The 22,553-nt window shown below is 43.5% G+C and overlaps 1 protein-coding gene across 3 annotated transcripts in view; it reads right to left on the bottom strand.

The window, feature by feature from the left end:
• Positions 1-12,881: 12,881 nt before the first annotated feature.
• The window catches only part of zc3h4 (zinc finger CCCH-type containing 4), a 15,194-nt gene continuing 5,522 nt past the window's right edge, over positions 12,882-22,553 (bottom strand). For 2 of the 3 annotated variants that reach the window (XM_044353570.1, XM_044353572.1), the window contains exons 2-14: positions 22,040-22,346; positions 21,797-21,904; positions 21,464-21,707; positions 20,966-21,120; positions 19,902-19,998; positions 19,670-19,806; positions 19,319-19,435; positions 18,250-18,361; positions 17,863-17,972; positions 17,136-17,602; positions 16,267-16,589; positions 15,932-16,180; positions 12,882-14,667 (exon numbers count right to left, since the gene is read on the bottom strand). In XM_044353570.1, coding sequence (XP_044209505.1) covers positions 12,971-14,667; positions 15,932-16,180; positions 16,267-16,589; positions 17,136-17,602; positions 17,863-17,972; positions 18,250-18,361; positions 19,319-19,435; positions 19,670-19,806; positions 19,902-19,998; positions 20,966-21,120; positions 21,464-21,707; positions 21,797-21,904; positions 22,040-22,346 — 4,123 coding nt within the window. In that variant the 3' untranslated portion in view covers positions 12,882-12,970. The remainder of the gene's footprint in view (positions 14,668-15,931; positions 16,181-16,266; positions 16,590-17,135; positions 17,603-17,862; positions 17,973-18,249; positions 18,362-19,318; positions 19,436-19,669; positions 19,807-19,901; positions 19,999-20,965; positions 21,121-21,463; positions 21,708-21,796; positions 21,905-22,039; positions 22,347-22,553) is intronic. The other variant, XM_044353571.1, reaches the window with a different exon arrangement.

Here is a 22,553-nt window from a genome sequence, read left to right as displayed (position 1 = left end):
CAACATGCAGCTGAGACACTGGGTGACCTCATAGCTAGGAATTCTGGGAATCTGTGAGTAAATGACCCTCCATGTGTTTCCATTTAGTTTGCTGTGATTGAAGCAAACTGCGGAGCCTCGGGGGTGAAAGGCTGAAGGAAGAGGGGAGAAAGAGAGATGAGGAGGGGGAGAGGAAGGACAAGAAAAGTTGAGAAAAGGAAAAGAGGAAAAAAAAACATAGATTTAACAAGCCATTTGTTCATGTTTACAGCTTGTATTTGGGCATAGACATTTAGAAATAATAGCCAGAGAGCGAGAGAGAAAAGAGCAAACAGGCCCTTTGATCAGAGAGATGAGTCAGAGAGTCAGAGAGGATGTAAAGTGCGTTCGTGTCACGTTCCTGCTTCAAAGCAACATGGAAGCATCCCTCTGTTGACTTCTTTTGACCTACAGTAATCCCACTCTCCAACTGCTGAATGAAATTCATTATGAGATCTTAGTTTTTCTGATAAGTGGAGATGTTCACCATTTGAAAAAAAGACAAATATAAGGGATAGTAAGGTCGACTTTGTGCACTATTATTGATAGAATGAGATTCAAATGTTAATGCTAACATTAGATAATTAGCACACACACATGCAAACCTTTCTATTCATGCATTAATAAGTTAGCAGTTGCTTTAAAATATCTGTTAGACGTAACAATTCGAACTCTCCTTTTCTGCCTTGCTAGCAGAAATCAGTGATCTCGGTCAGTCTGTTGTCGGTCCAGCTTCAAATATCTCAACAACTATCGGATGGATCGCTGTGAAACTTTATAGTGACATTCATAGTCCCCAGAGGATGAATCCTACTCACTTTGGTGTTCCCTTGATGTTTCCTCTAGTGACAACAGCAGGTCAAAGTTTTCACTTATTCAGTAAAACATCTCGTAAATATCAAAAAAAATTTGACATTTATAGTCCCTAGACGATGATTGTTCACATTTATAGTTTTGAATGACATGTCTTAACAAGCATCTGATGGATTATCAAGGCCCTGCAGTGTTTATATATAACTTCACACAGCTGCAATTATGTCGAGCCACATTTTCAGACTATTTTTTAGATCGTTAGAGATGATAACTGAACTATTTACAAAATGATTACGACACGAGTAATTTCATCACTTCCAAAAGCAGTTTTCTGCCACAAAAGAATACTTTTTTTAAAACTCATTCTTCGGTAACGTGGATAAAATTAGCCGACAATCTCAGCTTTCACTACTTCCAATTTTAACCCGTGAGGGAAAGTTAAAGTGTCTATATGCTACTGGGCTTCCATGCGGACTGAGGTTGTGAATGCACTGCAGCTGTTTTTTTTTTTTTTTTTGGTTTTTCCAGTGAGCGAGCGGTCGATGGAAAGCAAAACAATGAATGATGTAAGAGGGCCGAGGGCAAAATAACACAGGACACCGTAAATGTGTCATTCCAGTCTCAAAATACCAAACTATTAACACAAACACTTCACGGGGAATTATACACACATGCACACAAACACTCTGTATCGCTTCCTCGACTGCACGGTGCTGTTACATAAATGCATTCATGGAGCAAAAACACATCAATTAATGCATGTACACAAAGGTTTAAGCGTATACCTGCACACACACACACACACACATACACTCAGAAACATCAATATGTTTAACCCATTCCCTCTCCTTCCCTCCTCGCCCTTCCCTCTACATCCAGGGCTGATCCTCCTGCCTCTCTGGCCTCCTTCCGTTCCCACAATCCTCCCCTCCTCTCCTCTGGCCTCCCTGCGTTCCTCCCTCTCTCTTTCCTCTGCTACCCCCCCCCCCCCTCCTCCTCCTCCTCCTCCTCCTCCTCCTCCTCCTCTCCCCTCCTCGGGGGTTGTCCGGAGGGTCACAGTCCCTGCCCGCCTGGAACAAACACACCGAAATAGACAACGACAGAGAGAAAGAGAGGAAGGGAAGCAGCCGGATGGTCGCCTCTCTACTTATCGCTGATCCTGAATTAGCAGGGACACGATGTGTCCAAACTGATTTTTATATCTAAGACTTGTTTTTGGGCTTAAGGTCAATTAGTTTTAGGTTAATTTTAGCGGCAGGTGCTATAGGGAACATACAGATCCTACAGTAGAAATGTGTGTGTGTGTGTGTGTGTGTGTGTGAGTGAGATTGACAGACAGAATAGACCTGGGAAACTTAATGGCTGAAATGCAAAACAAACATCCAACTCATGGCTCATTGACACTGGAAAGCTTCTAGTGAGGCTAAAGTGTATTTGTGTGTGTGTGTTTATGTGGAGGGAAGGGCGAGGAGAGGAAGGGAGGGAGAGGGAATGGGTTAAACATATTGATGTTGTGCATTTCTGAGTGTTTATGTGTATGTGTGTGTGTTTGTGTGTGTGTGTGTGCGCGCGTGCATGTGTTCATGTGTGCAAAAAGCAACAAGTTTTTTGGCAACGGAGGGAAACTTGGCAGATGGAAGACTTAAGACTCTCACCAGTGTTTATCTCGGTTAAACATGAGGACTAAGGAGTGAACGGTGTGTACTGAAGTGTGTGTGTGTGTGTGTGACATTGAGAACAAGAAGTGTGTATCTGCATTCTTAAGCAACACCCAAGAGAGGCAAGTCCAAAATCCTGTGCCAATGTTTACACCACCACTGAAGAGTGTGTGTGTGTGTGTGTGTGTGTGTGAGTGTATATTTTTTTAAGTTCGCATGTGTTTGGGTACATGCCAACCATGGCCAGTTTTGAATTTGTCCTGTGGATTGCTTCAGTCTGTTCCACAACAGGAAGTTAAGATGTTGATGTTGGACTCTATGGGAACGGAGGAAGACGAGGCACTGAAGGATTGCCACAACACCGCCACCAGTTGTATCGACGTCATTTCAAATCGTTCCCCTGAGTTTAATGAAACTGAGCCCTGCAGTGGGTGAAACTTGGTAGAAGACGGATACATTGAAAGCCTTTAAATTCAGCTTTGAAAGATGTTGTTTATATTATTATCACTGACCAAGGTAACTAATTAAGTCCCTTTATAGGCTATTGTTTGTCTTTTTTCCATTGGCATGGTGCTGCATGCTTCGGCTGTGCCATCCTTTGTCATATGACCTAATGTCAGCTTCCTAGTTGCAATCCCAAATCAAAGACATCAGGAATTTTACATGGAAGTGTCCCTGAGGTGCAAAACACAACATCATTTCCCAAAAAAACACACAACATTTCAGGGAACATAAACACATTTTGGAATTTCTGAAGGCTATGATATGTCCCAGTTGGCTAAAGTGACGACAGAAGTGTCAATAAACTTGTGGCAAAATTGCTGCAAAGCTGCTATGACCGGCAGTCACAGCTAGATAAAGTTCTGAGAGTTCTGAGAAAGAGCTTATGCGCTGTTTGTTTATATCTGTTTTCAGTTTTTTAACAAACCTCGACAAATGTAAATCATGATAAAAAAAAGAGTTGATATCTATTTTCCGTTTGTTCCCATTCTGCCATCATGCCCTGAATGCAACACAGCAGGAGGAGAATGCAGTTAAATTTAGGGAATAATCTTTGCCAAAAATGAATTTATAGCATTACATATCGTCATTTACATTCTTGTTGCCTTATTCTCAAGACATTAGAGTTGTACTGAGCATGCTCTGTTGAGTGCCCCTGTATAAATAAACACCAGAGCCACAACCTAATAAAACCTCTCAAATGACACTCACCAGATGTTTAATAAACTGACTTCAGAACTGAAAACCATCATCAGAATAAAAAAATAAAAAAGTCATGCAAGATTAAGTATTGTATTACTGACTCATCGAAACCACATAGTGCAGCAGCAGCAGCAGCAGCAGCAGAAACAGAGAAAGAATCTTTACTGTCATGCCGTCGAGTTTGCAATTTCTGAAAACAGACTGCAGGAATTTAGCAGGTTCCACCGAACTCAGGGTCACGAAAATCACTCAGCGCTCGGATGACAACATCAACTTTCAATTCAAGGATGATTATCATTACACAAAGGAAAAAGTCAGAGCAAAGCAGATATAGACAGACAGACAGGCTGGCTGGCTGGCTGGCTGGCTGGGCCTTTCTGAGAATATAATGTTCCTATTTGATTTTGACAGGAAAGCACAGCATTGTTTAGTTTGTTAGCCAAGCGATCCATCAAGTAGAAGAAATGGGCTCGTCCCGCTACGACCAATGTGGAAACGAGTAGATATGGAAAGAATTTGTTTATGATGACAGCGAGGACAGCGATCATCGAGTTAGGAATGGAGCTCAAGGAAAAAGGAAAAAAGACGACGGGGAAGGAAAAGTGAAGGCGAGTTGAAGAAAGGAGAGGAAAGTAGGAGTCTCCCCAGGATGATGAGAGCAGCGACGGCTGGGATGGTTTCAGCAGGGGGGTGGGGGGGGGTGGGGGGTGGGGGACAGGAAGCAGAACGTAAGGAGGTTGAAGTGTATATGTGTGTGTTTGCCAAGGCCGCATGGGAACTCCAGATCTGACAATCCCAGACTCTTAGCAGGAGACGGTGAGGTATAAACACTGTCATCCCTCCACGGAACAAACATCACACACACAAAAGAACAAAACTGACCAAACGTGCTTCAGCATTCCCAAAACATTTGTCTGTTTTTTTACGAGGCCGTGTCCTGACATGAGATTTTTCAAGATATTCTTTCCAAAAATCCAGCTTCACATGAGGCGTTAATTCGTCAGATTACATAACACGGTTGTAAAAGTTCAATCTGATGTTGGCGCTTTCCACTTTTCTCACAAGGCCGCAGACAAAAATATATTTATAATGATCGGGACGTCCCAGACAACGCAAGGAGGGCAATTAAATGGGTGTTTACTGACCCTCTGCCAACAGATGGGCGATAAGGATTTATAATGACTCCGCAGAATCTAAAAACTCATCTGCGGCAGGCGTCTCGGCCAAAAATCGAGATGAAAATAGAGCGGAATGTGTCGACAGATGTGGTCGAATACTCTGATGCATTTCAGCAGGATGAAGAATCACCTCTGACTCTCTCTAGTCACTTGTTTTGGCAGCTGGAGAGAAAACAGTTTGTGTGTCATCCAATCCGGCACATGTTTCTACTTCTGTAAGAGTATAAAAAATGATTCGATCGAAGCTCATACATGCATAAATATTCATAAAAACTGTAATTAGGCAGTGAGAAAGCTACACTGATAAAACATACATTACATCATGTATACGATTCAGTATCAGGAGACAACTGCACTGGAGGTATGAAGCAGCATTAACTTCAATAAATGGTTCCTTTATTTTGGCGTTTGTGCTCGCAAAGGTCAAACATTGTTAAGACAGTCTGTTATTTGTTAGCGGAACAAATCCGTGTGTTTACCAAAGCTGAGCTTGTGGCTTTAATTCAGTGATTATTTATTTTAGTGTGAAATTACACTGCTATAAATATTGGTTTGATTAGAAAAGACTGATCCAAGATGCATTACTTGTACTAGCACACACACACACACACACACACACACACACACACAAGGCCACACATGCAGACACAAATAGTGAATTGTGTGACGGAGACCTACAGTATAGGAACACACACACACAGGCAAATCACAAAGGCCCCTGTCACATGTTGAGCAGATACATACCAACACAGTGATGTCAGTTTGTTCATCTCAACCTCAGACTGCTGATCTATTCATCAGAAACTTTGTGTCTGAAGGTCACAGTGAACACTGTCGAGTCTTTTTTTCTCTATCTGAGTCTCTCTCACGGTCGGTAAACTCTGATTTCTGCATCTCAAACAGAAAAAAAAAGAAAATTGTGTTTTTCTGATGACTTGAGAGGTTCTGTGAAACTGTCCATAAGACGCAGTAACACTTAACCCACCAGAGTCAAACTGCGAGATAAAGAAAGTAAGTAAAAGAAGCAAAAGTTGATGGAAATCATGTTAAAAAGATCTTTTTCAGACTTTCAACGATGCACTTGATCAGTCACTCAAACAGCGGATCTGCTTTGCAAATTATAGGAAGTCATTGTACTGTTATGTGATTGACAACTTGATATTAACTGATGTAGTAAACCCCACCCGCCTGGTGCTCCTTGGTGAGAAAATGCAACTCTTAAGAATTATTTGCATCTTGTTTTTCACACCAGCTGAAAATGAGTTTGCAGCTCATGTTTCCAGCTCACTCTGAGGTGTTTTTGCAGACAAAAAGAAGATATCAAAGCAAGTTGATGTTATTCCAGTAAGATTAGTAACATCAGAAAGCACAACAGTCACATCAGAGTCCACGCTGAAGTGGTTTGTGGGCATCTGGTTAGGACATCTCAGGCACGTCTAAGTGGCAGGAGACCCCAGGGCAGACCCAGAACATGCTGGAGGGATTATCTTTCCAGGCCTGGGAACGCCTTGGGATCCCCCAGGAGGAGCTGGAGGGCGTTGATGCCACGGTGACCCCCCGGTCCCAGATAAGCGGTGGAAAATGGATGGATGGATGGATCAAAGTCCACAAACCGCCTTGATATCATGGCGGCCATTTAGCTCTTGATTTCTGAACTGGCTTAAGAAGAATTTATCAAACCTAAGGAAGGAATAATTCTCATCTCATCAGCATCTTAAGAAAAATAAAGGTTTTATTTCACTGTCAGGTGTTTGATCATATAAATTTGATCTAGGTTGAAATAAATACTTGAAAAGTTTGGGGTTATAGATGGAAACATTTTGTAAATTTCTCAATCGAGCAAAATCCAAAATATGGACCTCTTTTAAAAATCTATGAACACATAACAAACAACATTTGTTACATAATTTTTATCTCCTGACAACAAACAAACAATTACAGCCGACGTTTCAAAGAGTCTGTCAGACTGACAGGAAGTTTCCACTTTTGCTGCTGATCATAAAGATCTGATTCGTCCAGTGTACATTTCACGCTGGATGTACAGCAGGTTTTAAAGTCATTTAAAGTACTAATCCAGTCAGTTGACACATCACAACATCTGACATTTGAGGTCACCCTCAGCGATGTGGACCTCCTACTGATCTGACAACGATCAAGTCACAACACGGCGGTTTTGGTGATATATGATGTGTTTTTATCTTCTCCAGTACGCACAGTTCCTGCTCTGCTCAGCAGGATGATAAAACAGCCTACAGAGCTGAGTAAAACAAAGATATTTTGTAAATATTGTTCATCGGATGTATCTTATCCTAACTATGAGTGAGTTTTGGATGGTATACTTATACGATTTAGCTCCAGCGAACTCTTTTCAGCTCCTTCAACATAATAAGAAAAAGACAGATAGAGATTCAAGAGGAAAGAATTTACATTTATACATTTTTTGGCATTTAACAGACGCAGCTTACAACAAGCAGCTCACAGAGACAGACTGACCGCATCCTAGACTGGAGGGTGTGGGCGTTAGGAGGGAAACAATGAGTTATTTACTTTCATTTTCTGTTTGACGCAGATTACGGCCTAAGCTGAGCTGTCTGTTAAATACTGTTGTCAAATTGTTTTTGGGAATAAGAGTCTGTAAAAGTAATTGTCTTCCCTCTGGTTGGAATAAATCTCCATTATTTCTTTAACCCGAATGTCCTCCTCTCTCTTAAATGCAGCATGCGGGAAATCTTTAAAATGTTATGAAGCATTGATTCCCACGATAACGAGACAGACAGACAGAGACATGACACATCTTTCAAAAAGAAAGACAGAAGGTGCAGCCCGGGGTGTCGCAAACCCTCAGCATCGGTATTCACACACGGCGCCCCCACGAGTGCAGAGACAGCACCGCGATTGACAAGCTGTCAATCTCCAAATCCGAGCCAAAGTCATCCTAAGAGGATCAGATCTTCTATATATACACTCGCCACAGGTAGCTTCCCTGAAACGAGAAGCTAAGCAGATTACTGATAAAAGATACAGTGAACACACAACTCCTCAGTATTTCAAGGAAAGATCCATATAAACAAATATAGATAAAGAATATGAAGACAAATTAACCCTAAATTACAGTCAAAACATGTTGAATTTCAGTTTTTCATCTCTGATAATTGTTATATTATGTTGAGAATCCTAAACATTCGGCACTACATCTGTTGTTATACAGTAAGTATCAGCTGTGATGTCGTCCTGTATGACAGTCAGAGCAACACTATCAATCATGTGACCCACAGACAGACAGGTGATGGTTACACAGTGCAGGAATCCACCTGGATTAATCATAGACGTCTACAGGATTTGTGTGTGTGTGTGTGTGTGTCTAAAGGAACCATTGTGAGAAAGGAAATGAGTAATACAACAGTGCATACAGTATACATAGACCTGCACACTCTTCTATGATGTCAGCTTTTATCATTAGCTGTTATGACTTTACTTGAATTTCCAGTTTATCGGGCGCACCTTCAAACTAATCCTTCACTCAACAGGTGACATTACACACTACGTCCTGTGATGTTGTGGTTTGGAAAGTACAACATGGGGACTTTTATCTGGTTTCATGGTTGGTGCTGGGTGTTCATGTCTGTTATCTACTTTCATCCTTATCCACACTCAGATGATACTTTTTCTCCCAGTTTCAAGCATCAAGCATCTTTCAATCTTTGATGTTTTCCCCTTTGCAGCAATTTTTTTCTCATTTGTGTATCTCATATCTTGTGGAATCCGTTATGAATTACAGCTGCTCAGGGGGGATAAAAGAGGCACGACACGCAGCTAGATAGGAGTACCCAGTAAACTGGCAGGAAACCTTTGAGGTACTGGATGAATAGTTTGTCTTCCTGGAGCCAGCGTTGCAGGATGGGAGGGGAGCAGGAAGTGAATCACCGAAGGATCGCAGCAAACCAGGAAACAGGCTGCGTGCTGCTGGGGTGCTGATCCAAATCCGTAGAGACCGAGCCAAGAGCCGCACGACGGCTTTCGACCGCTGGAGGCCTGAGATGCCCAAAGATAGCAAGGAACAATATCAGAACCGCTGACAGCAACGAGCTTCCTATTTGAGACATGAAGAGATAGATTAGTTCTGGGTAAAAGGGCATTTCCAAATAATTCAGGATTTTTCTTTGAGAAGCAGATAGGCAGATCACGTCAGCACAATGGGAAGAAAACTTAGTCACAGGAAAGAAAGGTCAGTTCAGTGACCACGGCTTCAACCCGCATGAATTGTCCTGATCTAAACTCCACCCGTCTAGTGACGTAAGTGGATTAAAATAAGCATTTCAGCAATGTGTATTCAGAAGACACTGAACGGCCCCATTCAAACTGTATGTCTTAGATGACGAGGGAGCAAAATCAAACAAAGGGTTTTTTTTTTTTTTATTATAGGCTGCCACGATGACAGACGTGACGACTTTAAACATTTCTCCTGTCAACAGCCTCTTCATCTGTCATCCATCCAACAAAACGGGTCAGAACATATAAACTGGACAAATGAAAAGAAGCTGAGGTAATAATAAAAAAATACAAAGAAACAAGAGTTTTAACTGGTTGATGATGTATCAACTTTATTTAAATACTGTGACAACCTCACCTACAGTGTACAGTTAGAAAACTCCTCCCCTCCAAAGACAAGATACTGGTCTAATTTACATAGCAAAGAAAATCAATAAAACAAATTTACAAACCAACAAAGCCAAAAAAAAAAAAAAAAAAAGGAAAGAATAAATCAACAATAACTTTCACGCTTGCTATAGCTGACACTCATTTCTCCTAACACGGCTTGTCAGGAGTGAGCTCATATTGAATTTGTTAGTTTGAATCTTTATACACAAAACCAAATAAAAAAATATGTCTTTCCCCCTCCTCCTCTTCTTCTTCACACTGTTTACAGGCTGCCTGCGTCCCCACTGAGGTGAGCAGTAATCACATATTCCTGACATCTAAAATGACTCAGTTCAAAAAAATGTAAAGTGAGGAAGTATATTTACCCAAGTATAAAAAAATAAATTAAAATGATCAACATTTTTTTACAAAAAGACGGTCAACGACAATCCTGACTGTTGTTGTACAATCTTAAACCTTCTGGAAGTCAAAAAAAAAACAAACAAGAAAACCAACAAACTTCCGTTAGCTCCACTACAGCGACGCCACGTTTTCAGATTCCCCAAAACGAAGCCGCGCAGATGACATCACCGGCTCGTCAGGTGAAAAAAAACGGGAACAACTGCTTATCCTCACACATACACCCCACGATACAAACGCTGCACTCACTTCTGACTTCAACTGATTATGGTTAAAAAAAAAAAAAAAAAGAAGGTAGAAACTAGGAAGGGAGGTTCTGGACAAAAACTGTGAGTCAGTCCTAAATGAATAATTTAACCATGAAGTGTGCGATTATTCTACTGTAAGCCTGAGAGAGAAAAAAACATGTTCAGTCTGTGGAAACACACAGGTTAAAGGATCAGTGTGGAAGAGTTAGTAGCATCTAGCAGCGAGGGCGCAGACTGCAACCCCTCATCCTTCCAAGCATGTAGGAGAACCGACGGTGGCCACGAAACTATGTAGAAACTATATAAAGGGCTCATGAAAGGTGACGATTCTTAGTTTGATTATCCACTAAGAAAACATATGAATCTTATTCCATTTCTGCAAAGTCTGTCCCCGCTAGACGCCGCTAAATTCTACACTTTATGACTCCTTTTCTGCAGATCTCAGGCTGACAGTAAAGGAAGCACCCGCACAGATCAATGCAAGATTCATGAAAGCTCTGAATTTTAGGTCCAAGTCTAGTTTATGATTGTCACACTGCCCACCAGCCACTAAAGCCAAAATCTCGATGCTTAAATAAATTGATGCTGTGCGGCAGGAAATATTATTATTATTATTCCATTTCACCGACCGCTCGCTAACGTCCTGCAGTCGTGCTCTGTTATGTTCTCGTTTCCACTCGGAACAAAACAACTAATTAAAATAAAACAAAAATAGCTAAAAGCTAGACAATAAATTCTGACTCAGTGAATCAAAGTGTCCCCTATTCTGATCAAGGTGAAACAAATGATGAGAGAAAAAAAAAAAACTGAAAAGTGTGTAACGATCAAGGCTAAATACAGGTTGACGTCACCTTTTCAGCAGAGAAAAAAAACACAAACTTGTCCCTGCAACACTACCGATGCTATGGCTAACCAATGGCTAACTAAACGCCGCCACCGGAGAGAGACATGGTAATGTGTCTGTCATCAGTCTGAGCAGCCATCTCTTCTACCTTAAAGCTACAGAAGATGTCATTTATGAGGTGGATACTCTCTATTTTCACAGACCGACATGACTAAACTTTTCTCCCTTTAGCAACAAGCCTGCTAAAAGGGGAAAAAAAATGAGGGGAAAAAACAACAACAACAACAACAACAACAGTGGCGTAGTGGTTAGAGAGGCAACGGTCACAGGTCACTTCCTGTAACAGCAAAGTTGCCTGTTTTGGATAAGAGCTAAATACATGAGACAGTATATGAACATCTGGAGGAGTTACATACATTAAAAACATTGATACAGCCCTCAGAGGACACAACCTGACAAACTGCAAAGAAGTAGAAAAATAAATACTAAAAAAAAAAAAAAAAAAAAAAAAAAAAAAAAAAGAAAAAAATAGATTTTTAAGTGTAGGTATTCGTTTACATGGAGGTTAAAGAGGACAGTGAATGCCAAGGCAGTGGTTTAGAGGGCAAAATTTTTGTCTCGGATGGGCAACGGTGCGAAAGGAGTTGCCTCAGTGCTGTTAATTTATTAAACACAAAAAACACCACAAATCTACGGTGTCCCCTGAGGGTCACAGCAAGATTTTTAAAAAATTTTTTTTTTGTGTGTGTGTTCCTTCGCATTGTTTTGCGTTACCTTGTAAAATGTTTTGCGCTCTCACACAATACTTCGACATAAATTTTAAGTTCTCTCGCGATACTTTTCTTCTTCTCTTCCTTCTAAGTCATACGTCCATTTCTGCTCAGCTACTCCCAGCGCAACCCCCCCCCCCAGTATGGATCAGCTCATTGAATTTTATTTTGAAATGGGCTGATATAGTACTACTGCTCAATAGGCATAGTTATGTAATTAGTGACCATTTATGACCTTTTACTGTGCTCAAGATGACTGCACGTATACAGGTAGATGTATTCTAAAGGAAGAGAGTATGTGGCCTACGAGTAAGAAAAGAGCTTTATTTTGAAAGAGCTGGATCCCAGAGAGGTTTCACTGAGGTAAAAGGAGACGTCTGATTGATTGAAGAGTCAATATGCCAGATAAAATTTGGTCCCTTTGAGAAGTAATTCCTCCTGGAATAGAAGAAGAAAAGTATTGCGAGAAAACTGCAGAATGTATTGTGAGGGAACGCAAAATATCGCGAGGTAATGCAAAACATATAGCGATGGAACGCATGCAAAAAAAAAAAAAAAAAAAATCTCGCCGTGACCCTCTGAGGGTCCCGTACACATAAACATTTTGTTGGAAAAAAAAAAAAAAAAAAAAGAGTGAGAGATAAAAATATATCCCATCTTTTCATCTGGTGTCAAGACCTTTTAAACTTTAACTGCCCAAAAATACTGATGAGCAAAAACCAGTTTAAAGACGAGGAGAAGGTTTACCAAAATAAAATATGAGAGTTGAGGAAATGAAATGAAGGGAATAATGACAACATGACGCTAAAATGCTCATTCCATATAAATGTGTTTTTGCTGCTTTCTGAATAACTGTTTTCATTAAGCATTGAGATGAACAGAATACATTTATTTATACATCAATACGTTTTGTTTAAAATAGAGATTTAGAGATTTAACTTTGAACCCTTCCCATAACCCACAAGTCTTTTATAGAATCTGAATCTGCAACACTGTGGTAAAGTGTGTGTGTGTGTGTGTGTGTGTGTGTGTGTGTGTGTAGATGTGAAACATGTCGTGTGGCGTCAGTTTGATCACAAAAGTTTATCTTCTTAACCAGTCTTGCAGGATCTGTTCAGAATCCAAAAAAAAAAAAAAAAAAAAAAAAGTTAAAACAAGCCAATGGCCGACGGGTCGGGGGTCACTGGCAGAACGGCGAGGCTGTGGGGTCGAAGCCTTTGAAAACGTCCTTTAGCGAGGCGTTGTCCTGCTCCGTGGCCGCCTGGTCGGACTGCGCCGGACTGTTTCCTCCAAACGGACTCCCCGTCCCGCCGGGCTTGGTCGCTTGCTTCACCACGCCGAATAGAGAGGACACTGGTAGGTTGTGGACGCCTGCGGGCCCCTGGTCTGCAGCAGCTCCGGGAGCACCTTGACCTCCGGCGGCGGCGGCTGCCCCGGCTGCAGCGGGACCTCCCTGTGTCGTGGAGTTAGGCGAAGGTGCGGGCTTGGGCCGGGGTCTGTTATAGCTGTTGTATCTATCGGTTCCTTGTTCTCCACTTTTCTCCGGTTCGGGTTGGTCCAGCGCGGACTTCCGAACAAACAGGGGCTCCTTGGACTTGGGTTTACCCGTCGTGGGGTCACTGGGTTTGGACTCTGTGCTGGCTGAGTTGGGGGAGCCGCTGCTGGTACCAGGGCTGCCTGGTTTGTTAGTCCGAGGGTCATACAGACTGATGCTGCTCAGCACGCTGGCTCCCCCTGGTGCCCCGGTCCCAACACCGCGCCCTGCCCCACCTGAGGAGAGAAGCCTCGGGTCGTAGGGCGCGATGGTGGGTGGGGAGGAGCTAGACGTCGTCGCTGGAGGCGCAGAGGAGACAGGAGGAGGCGTGGGATCCGACGGCTGCTTCAATGACGACTTCTGCTGCTGGAGACGGGGATCTGTGGGGCCTTTACGGGCCACGCGGGGGTCGACGGGCTTTTCCGCAGGTGTGGGAGGCACGGGGGGAGGTGGTGGACCCAGCAGAGACATAGGAGGAGCGGGGGTGGGTAAGAGAGGAGGGGAGGGCGTCTGGGACGGGCTGGAGTTGACAGTCTTGAGGATACGAGACAGCAGCTCAAAGTCTGGGAGGGAGGAGGTAGAGGAGGAGGGAGTGGGGGGCTCGAAGGACGGGGGAGGTTGTACGGGAGGAGGCTGCGAGTGAGGGAGGGTCGGATGGAGCTGCTGTTGGGTGCGGGACAGACGTGGGTCTAGGGAGGAGACGGGAGGAATGCCTGGCGGGAGCGGGAGGAGGTCCTGCTTAGGGATAGGGAGCGGGAGGAGATCTTCAGGCGACCAGGTGATGGTTTTGGCGAAGGCTGGCATGTGGAGAATAATATCCTTCTTGATGTGGCTGAACTGCTGCAGCTGCGAGCGCGGGTCTCTCAGAGCCATACCCATGAGCGGGTCCAGAGGAATCGGCACCGGCTTGTCTCGTAAAACCCGTTCCGTCTCCTCCTCGTCCACCGCCGGGGTTGTGAGAGGCGGCGGTTTGTAGATCAGAGGCGGTTCTTGTTTAGGAGCGGGAGGCGAATGGGAGGCGGATCCAGCTGAGGTAGCGGCAGCTAGCCGGGCTAACCTGGGGTCCGCAGGCGGCCCAGAGGAAGATGGAGCGGGCATGGAGTGGGTGGAATCAGAACTTTGGGCCGAGTCCGCGACACGGGCAAGACGCGGGTCCCGGACCAAGCGGGGGTCCGCCGGGCGAGCCGGAGGGTTGGCAGGAGATGCCTTCTGGAGCCGAGGGTCGCTCGGGGGCCCGTCGGATTTTTGAGGAACCTGGGTCTGCTGACGGAGCGTTTTCAAGATCGACGTCACACTGCCGCCGCCGTCCTCATCCTCACTGGAGTACCAGTTCCCTGAGTCACCTTGGGAAGAGGGACACACATGTTTCAGTGTTAGTTTGTTAGAAAAGATTCTCCAAGTTTTGTGCAGATTGAATGTTGTTTATTCTGCTGTAACAGAAATAAAAACTTTCTTCAGACTCCCTTTCATGTTGGTTCCCACTGAGGAATCAGCACTTTGGCTTCTGGGAGTTAAACAACCAGTACATCTCTACAGTAAATTAGGTCAAAATCTCTCTGAAGACATTTTCACTCCTGCTGAAGATTACAGCATTAATATTCTGTAAAGGGAAAGTGCATTTAGAGTACCTACATTATAGTCTGGTATATAAATAAACATGCAAATAATATAAAATATCAAAAAAACTAAAATGTGAACATGTCCAGTGACATATTAAAGTCATACAGCTGGTTTTCATGTTCATTTATACACACAGAAAGACTTCTCATGTTATTTCCTGCAGCTAAAGTACAGATGTATTAATCAGACACCGTCTATAACACACGGAGGCCCTGCTGTATTTATAGAGATTAATATTCAGTTCATAGTAAGTTAAATGAGGTCTGCTATACAGTGTTTCTGATATGTTTTTTCTGCAGGTTGAAACCCCCCCGAGCCCTGAGGGAAATGTGCCTGGACTCATGTTGATCCAGATAAATGTTACAATAATGTTATCAGTAGTTTAATATTAGTGGGGGGCGGGGGGGGGGGGGGGGAGGGATAATACTGGACTCACAAAAAGCTAAATCTACTGGGATCAGTTGCAATTTGTTGAGCAAATTTGATGAGTTTCACATCTGGCTGAACTCAAATATTGAGGCAAAAGTCGATTTCTTGTTTGTATTCACACATATTCCTACCTCAGAGGCTGTAGTCACTGTTTAAGTTTCAGTGCTTCAGTTGTTATTTGAAATTCAAGTTAACTGCATGTAATTACACAGCATGCTTTGTAGATAAGAGGCGTAAAATATGGGACATAAGGATAATAAACTGATACTTAATGTAGGATGTCGACTGAATTATCACTTTAATCATAGTGATGCAGTCGTTTTGGGCTGTACAAATAAAACTTAAGACTTAATAACGGGAACTTATCCTCACTGGAGGACAAAACCTGTATGAAATCTAGACCCTTTAGCGATGACCCCTGAGTGACTTTATGTCGTAAATTTACTGTTTAGCCATAAAGGAGGAACTTTATATGAAAGGGGAAGTTTTAAGACAAATGACTACATATCAAAACTACCAAGAAATGAGCAAACACATGTGCAGATGGTTTTCTTCTACCTTCAGTGTCTCTCGTCTTCTCTGCTCCTCCCTCCGCCATCCTACGAGCTCTTTCCTCCTCCTCCTGCTGCTTCTGTTGGATCCTCATAAACAGGACGCGCTGCGCCGGCGGCAGGAAGTCGGGCACAGAAATCCCTCCCTGATTGGCCGACGCTCCGTTAGCAGAGCCTTCTTGGCCACCCGATTGGTTTCCGAAACTCCCTGCGCCTCCTCTCTCGTCCAAGCCGGAGAAACCCTGGTAGTTGTCACCTGAGAGGGAACAACGAGAGCGGTTGAAAAATACTGTTTAGCTCCTTACTTACTCCTTCAGTTTGATTTCTGAAACTCCTTCTCACCTTCTTGCACCACTCCCTCCATCTCCATCCCCTCCTGCTGATTGAAGAAGTTATTGAAGAAGTTTCCTCCACCCTGAGGAGGACCCGGAGGCATAGCACCTCCGTGCGGAGGGCCGTCACCGGACGCGAATCCTCCCATCATGGGCGGTCCGCCGGGGCCCATGTTGGGCGGGCCCTGGTTCATCCCGAGGTTCGGGCCCATGTTCTGCATGTCGGGGGGCATCATGCCTGGCGGGGCCGGGAATCGGGTAGGAGGGGCACCGGGGGCTCCTTGCGGTCCAGGTGCTGCGGTCTGACCCTGGTTGCCGCTGGGCGTCTGGCTCCTGATAGAGGAGGGAGAGCAGGAGTTACAGTTAGAGAATATATGAAAACGTTTACTGTAGTCGGGTCGGGGACTAATTCAATGAGGGTCTGTAGTCTAAACCAGATCTATCTAGTTGGGTTTATTAAATAAAAACGTTTGAAATATTTTAACATGTAGTTTCACATTACATTAAATCATGACGTACACTGCATATTCAGGGTGTTTAGAGGTTTATAATTACATGTGCTTACACTGTAAAAATATAGTTTTAGCAGTGCTATTAATTTGAACGTTCATTTCTTAATTTAGTGTTACATTAAAAAGGAAAACGCCAATAAAAATCTGTCTTTGGAGCCTTTTAACTGCTGTTAATCCAAGCTGGGGTCACCTTTTAAGACTCTGGATGGGAGTATTTAATATTCAAAAGATAGTCTCTGTTTTAATGATCTATAAATGAGAATTTGACTGTTGCACCTTTCGTCCCTCTGCATAAGAACATTATCACATTTCAACAATTGTGAAAAAACTCCTCTTCATATTTAATGTCTGATATCCGATCGCTCACCTTACAGCCAGTTTCTGAGCAAGTTGTCCCGTCGGCTGAACTTTAATCTCAAACAACGAGGGGATCTTCTTCCCCCCGCCGCCTCCGCCTCCACCACAAGGAGGTGGGGGGCCCATGTGAGGAGGAGGGCCACTGGGATTTGGGGGTCCTCCTTGGTAGGGACTTCCGTCAGGGCCGTGGACAGGGGGACCCGCGCAGGGGTTAGGCCCGGGAACAGGCCCCGGTCCTGGGGGACCTTTGTTGGCGATGGGCACCTGGTTGGGTCCAGGAGGACCCCCGAAGTCACCCGCCGCAGGACATCCAAAATCCCCAGCCCCCGTGTTGGTGTCTACGGGAACGGGCCGAGGAGGGGTGGGGAGGAGGCCGACTCCAGGAGGGGGTTTGGGGAGAGGGTTGATGCCCTGCTTCTTCAGCTCCTCCACCTCCTTCTCGTCCTCGGCGCCGGCTTCTGCGTCCTCTGCCAGCATCTAGAAAAACAAGATCACACAAAAATCTACTGATTAGTTTATCGGAAATGTTTTATCATGTTAACTGTAAAACAAACAAACAAACAAACACAGGATTTCTGTTGATTTGAGTCCATCTGCAAATTGTATAAAAGCTGTATTTCACTGTGTTTAAGATCTTTAAACAACTTGAATGTATAAATATTTTCAGATCCTGTAAAGATCTACAGAGTTCATATCAAATAGCTGAGAGGACGGGGTACAGGATCAGCAGGTACTACCTTGTTGAGCAGCTCCTGAGTGTCGTCGTTGAGGGTTTCGTGGGAGAACATACACTCATCGCCGTTGACACAGTTTCCTGTGGTGTGAAACAGCTTACAGGGAAATTCACGTAGAGATGGGAGTCAAGGTGAAACACTCGAAAAAACTGGACAGAAAACTGAAATTTTGTTACATAAAAAACTTCATCCTGTTAAAAATTAAACACTGTCAATTCTCTTTTATCACACACTGTTTATACACTGTTTATATTGCAGTTTATCACCTAAAATATGATGAAAACCAGCAGCTTTACTGTCACTTCTCCCTATTCAGAGATGCTCTTCAGACCCAGACACCCAGAATTCCCCCTAATAAAAGGTCTCTGCGCAGTCAGCAGTGAAGGATATCATGCATGTAAGGACAGTGGTCGGCTCGGGCACAGAATCCAGTGATGTAGAACTTGCACAGCTCTTTCTTCTTGGGCAGCTCGATGTCGTGGCTGAAGTTGCAGTGGTCCCCCTGGTGGTCGAAAAAAGGAATAATGAAATATGTGTCTGAGGCAACACGGCTGAGAAAGTTTGATATTAAATATAGAGCGGGTCCCCCTGGTATTTATTCAACCTAAACTCGCTCATCAATCTTTGCATCTCGCTTCAGTTTACTAGCAGCAAACTTGTAGCATTAAAAAATGTGTCAAAATCACATAATTTCCTGTTGCTATTCAGCACAAACTGTGACTCAGACTCACATTTTAAAGGAACAATATCATGAATTTGTTGCTTCATGTGAGTTAATTATGTGTGTAGTTCAGAAGGTGGAACTGTGACTCTTACTGGAAGTTTACTGAGCTCAGCGATGGGCGAGTTTTATCTGATTAATTGTGAAACAGCGGTGATATATATTTGTTACATAATTGTATTTTACTGTTACAGCTGCTGCGTTGGTAACTCTCTCTCTCTCTCTCTCTGTTGCACAAGCTCACACACAGAGACATGTGGAGCTTGTTTTTGTCACTTTGTGGGTGTCATACTTGGGTGTCAAGTGTTCAGCACCAAAAAAAAACACCAACTTTTCATTAGTTTCTTGTTGGGTTCAAAGTGGTGAAGCTGCTCTGTAGTATTATCTGGTTATTATGAGTTAATCTCAATCAGACATACGGTTTACGGCTGTGGGATTCCTGTTACTTTTACGCTGTGTGACATGTTTGTTTGTTGCCATAGCAACTTACACCACGTGGCTTCCGTCATCTCTGATTGTTATTGAGTTTGTTTGCATGTAACTGAAGTGCCACTACTGTTCTGGACTTCCATGATAAATATTATAACAATCATAACAATCAATATTATTTGTTTGTTTATTTTTTGTAAACATGCTTTGCACAGTACAACACATGGATTCCTACACATAGATATTAAAAAATGTGAGTCTAAATCAAGTTTCCTGTAATGTGCGGCGAACATGTGTGTGCCATCTTACCCAGGTACATCTACCCTCGATGTAGTATTTGCAGATGGCCTTTCCTTTCTTGTCCTGGTGCTTCTCATTCTGATTCCTCCTCCCTGGTCCTGGTCCAATATCGCCTCCTCCTCCGTCCTAAAATACACACACACACACACATACAGAAGGAGAGAGCAAAGTGTTGAGCAATAAGTAAGATTCACATCATTTTATTCCTCAAGTCTAATAAATATAAAGGAATTTGACCTTGGGGGCACTGAGACATGAAACATTTGTGAAGCAGCTTTTGCTTTAACCTACTTAAGATTATCAGAAGTGTTTTTAGTTACAGTATGAAGACTCTGATAACACAGTTACAGACGACCTTACCCCGTTGTCCATGTCTCCGTTGTTGTCGTCATCGTTCCCCATGTCACCTCTTCCTCTGCCTCGGTTTCGACCCTTTCCTCCTCTGATCATACCGCGCCCTCCTTTACCTCTGCCTCGCCCGCGGCAACCTTTACCACCTGGTGCAGAAACCAAAGACATTTGTCAGACAAAGGGTCAGAATGTACCCCATGTATCCCCATCATGGCCTGTGTTTGCTGAGGTCCAAACTCACCTCTGCCTCTGTCTTTGGATTTCTTGTACTGATTGAGCTCCTTCGAGTAATCGTCGTAGTCATCCTCCCCCATGTTGTCATAATCATCATCGACATACTGGAAAGACAGATTGAACATTTGTTGAGTTTACTGGCTTGACTTCCATATTATGTGTTAAATATCTGTCAAAGTTACTACAAGGAACTTTTAACTGGTTGTAAGTCAGTCTCCATTTAATACTGATGCCTCTAAATGACCTACATAAGCAAACTTATCAACACTAAATGAAAGCTCCTTGTAGTAACAAGTTAATAGACCAAATCTGCAATTAGCTGCATCTGAATGTGTCACTCCTGCTGCACAGTGACAAACATGCTTGAATCAACAGAGTAGTAACCTCCTTGAGTGTCGCCATGTTTATTTTTTTGACATCATGCCTCTTCTTCTTTGTGTTTTTTTATGGCGGGTTTTACATCATGCAAGTTCTTTTTATATCCTCAGTTCTCTGGTGTGTCCTCTAGTAACACGCAAAGTATATCAGCAAGTATGTGAACAATTACATTCATGACGCAACCGCTTGTTTACTTGAACGTGCGGTTAAACAGCGAGTAAATCTGCAGCCTAAAGGTTCAGAGACATTGTAGCTTGTAGTCAGACGGTTCAGAGAGGCTTCATCATTTGTTTGAAATAATAATTTGTTTTGGGAGAGGAGAACACTAGCAGTGGCTCGAGGTGATGACCAAAACTATTTGACAAGTTTATTCAGAGTATTATTCTATTAATAGTAAAATAATCACTCTTCCTGTGAGGACAGGCTTCATTTCTCAGTGCTGAACAGCTAATGGCGATTAGCCACAATCACTAGAGATGCTACGTGTTTATCTAACCCAGAAGGTCCTGCTTTCTCACATGAAAATGAAGGAAATGACTACTCCAAGTGGTATTTGTTTACTGGAATGTTTCAAGTGAAATATATTTGAACAACTAAACAAATATACAAAACACAACAAATAAAGAAGCTGAAAACTTGTTCCCTGGAGTTTGACCAAAGCAAACAGACTTCAATTGGAGTTCTGAACTTTACCTCCATGTCGTCTCCGTAACCATCACCGTCGTCGTTATCTCCTCCCATTTTTCCTCCTCCACCTCGTCCTCCTCTTCCTCTGATGCCTCCTCTTCCCCTCCTCCCTCCTCTCATTCCTCCACGGCCTCTCTGGTTCTTCATACGACCTTTGCCCCCTGCCGAGACAAAGAGACGACAAAAAAAAAAAAAATCACACGAGAGTCAGCAGAGACAGAGGCAGGAGAGACTTATCTGTGGAATTTGGATTGATAAGAAACATTTTGCAAATAAGCTCCTTTGTCTCTCTAAAACTATGCAAATGAATCCGTGTTGTGGCGAGCGAAACAGCGAGCACACGGTGTACCTGCTGTGACATTTTAGTCACACGGCGGCGTATTATTTGTCTAAACAAATGAGCTCACATTTTTGTAGTTTAGGAAAAGACAGAGAGGACTTTACCGTCGTCTGGCCTTAAATGTGACTGTTTAGGAACTTTATCAGCTGTGTTTAGTCTCATACATTTAGCAGACAGAAGAAGAAGATCTGCCGTCGACCCACCTCGTCCGCCGCGGCCGCCTCCTCCCTCCTTGGCCTTGCGGTACTGGTTGAGCTCCTTGGTGAAGTCGTCGTAGTCTTCGTCCCCTATGTCTTCCTCTTCCTCTCCCTCGTAGTTGTCGTCGTCGTAATCGTCGTAGCCTCCGTAGCTCTGCTTGTCCATCTTCATGTAGCTGCCCTTCTTTGAGCCGCTGTAGCCGCCGTGAGACTGGAGAAGGGTGAACGTAATAAAACATAATTAGCAAATATTGCCGATATTGCTTTATTTGACTTATTATATTTGCTCTTTAGACTCACAGGAGGGGGATACTGGGGGCTGTACTCTCTGTACTTCCTCTTCTCACTGGGAGAGTAGTCAGAGTCATCGCTGTAGTCCGAGTGGTCGTCATCAGAGGATGCGTGACGCTGAGAGAGATAGAAACAAACAGATACAGAGAAGAAGAGGAAGAGATAGAAAGAGATAAGATTTATATTTCTAGATGCAAACAGAAGGGTGAAAGTCACTGAGTTTTCAGTTTTTGTAGTCGACAATCTTCTTACTTTGTGTTTGGATTTGCGTTTCTTCTTGGATCTCCTCTTCTCCCTCTCTCGCTCCCTCTCTTTCTTCCTCTTCCTCTTGCGACGGTGGGATCTCTCGTCGTCCGATTCGCTGCTGGCGTGGCGCTCTTTACTTCGCCTGGGCCTCTCCCCGGCCCCTTCCCCTATCGCTTCGCCTCCTCCGCCCGCTTCGTCGCCGCCATCTCCTCCGACTCCTCCTCCTCCTCCAGCTGCGGGCGCGCCTCCCTCCTCCTCCATATCTCCCCCGTCATCTTCCAGCTCGCCTTCCTCCAGCTCTCCATCTTCTGGCCTGTAGACGGACACATGAAGGAGAGTTACATATCTCACCTTCTCATGGGCTGTCAGCCACCATTAAAGCTGTTGGACATATATTTAAAAATCATAAATGCAATTGAGTGAATTTCCAGGTAATTTTTGCCACGTACAGACACAATAAAATGAGAAGAACCAATAAAAACAATAAAAAAATGAACATTTCATTGTATTATTTTCACTT

This window comes from Thunnus albacares, chromosome 6 (assembly GCF_914725855.1).
Source record: "Thunnus albacares chromosome 6, fThuAlb1.1, whole genome shotgun sequence".
NCBI classification, from domain to species: Eukaryota; Metazoa; Chordata; class Actinopteri; order Scombriformes; family Scombridae; genus Thunnus; species Thunnus albacares.
This window is presented reverse-complemented; position numbering and strand designations above follow the sequence as displayed.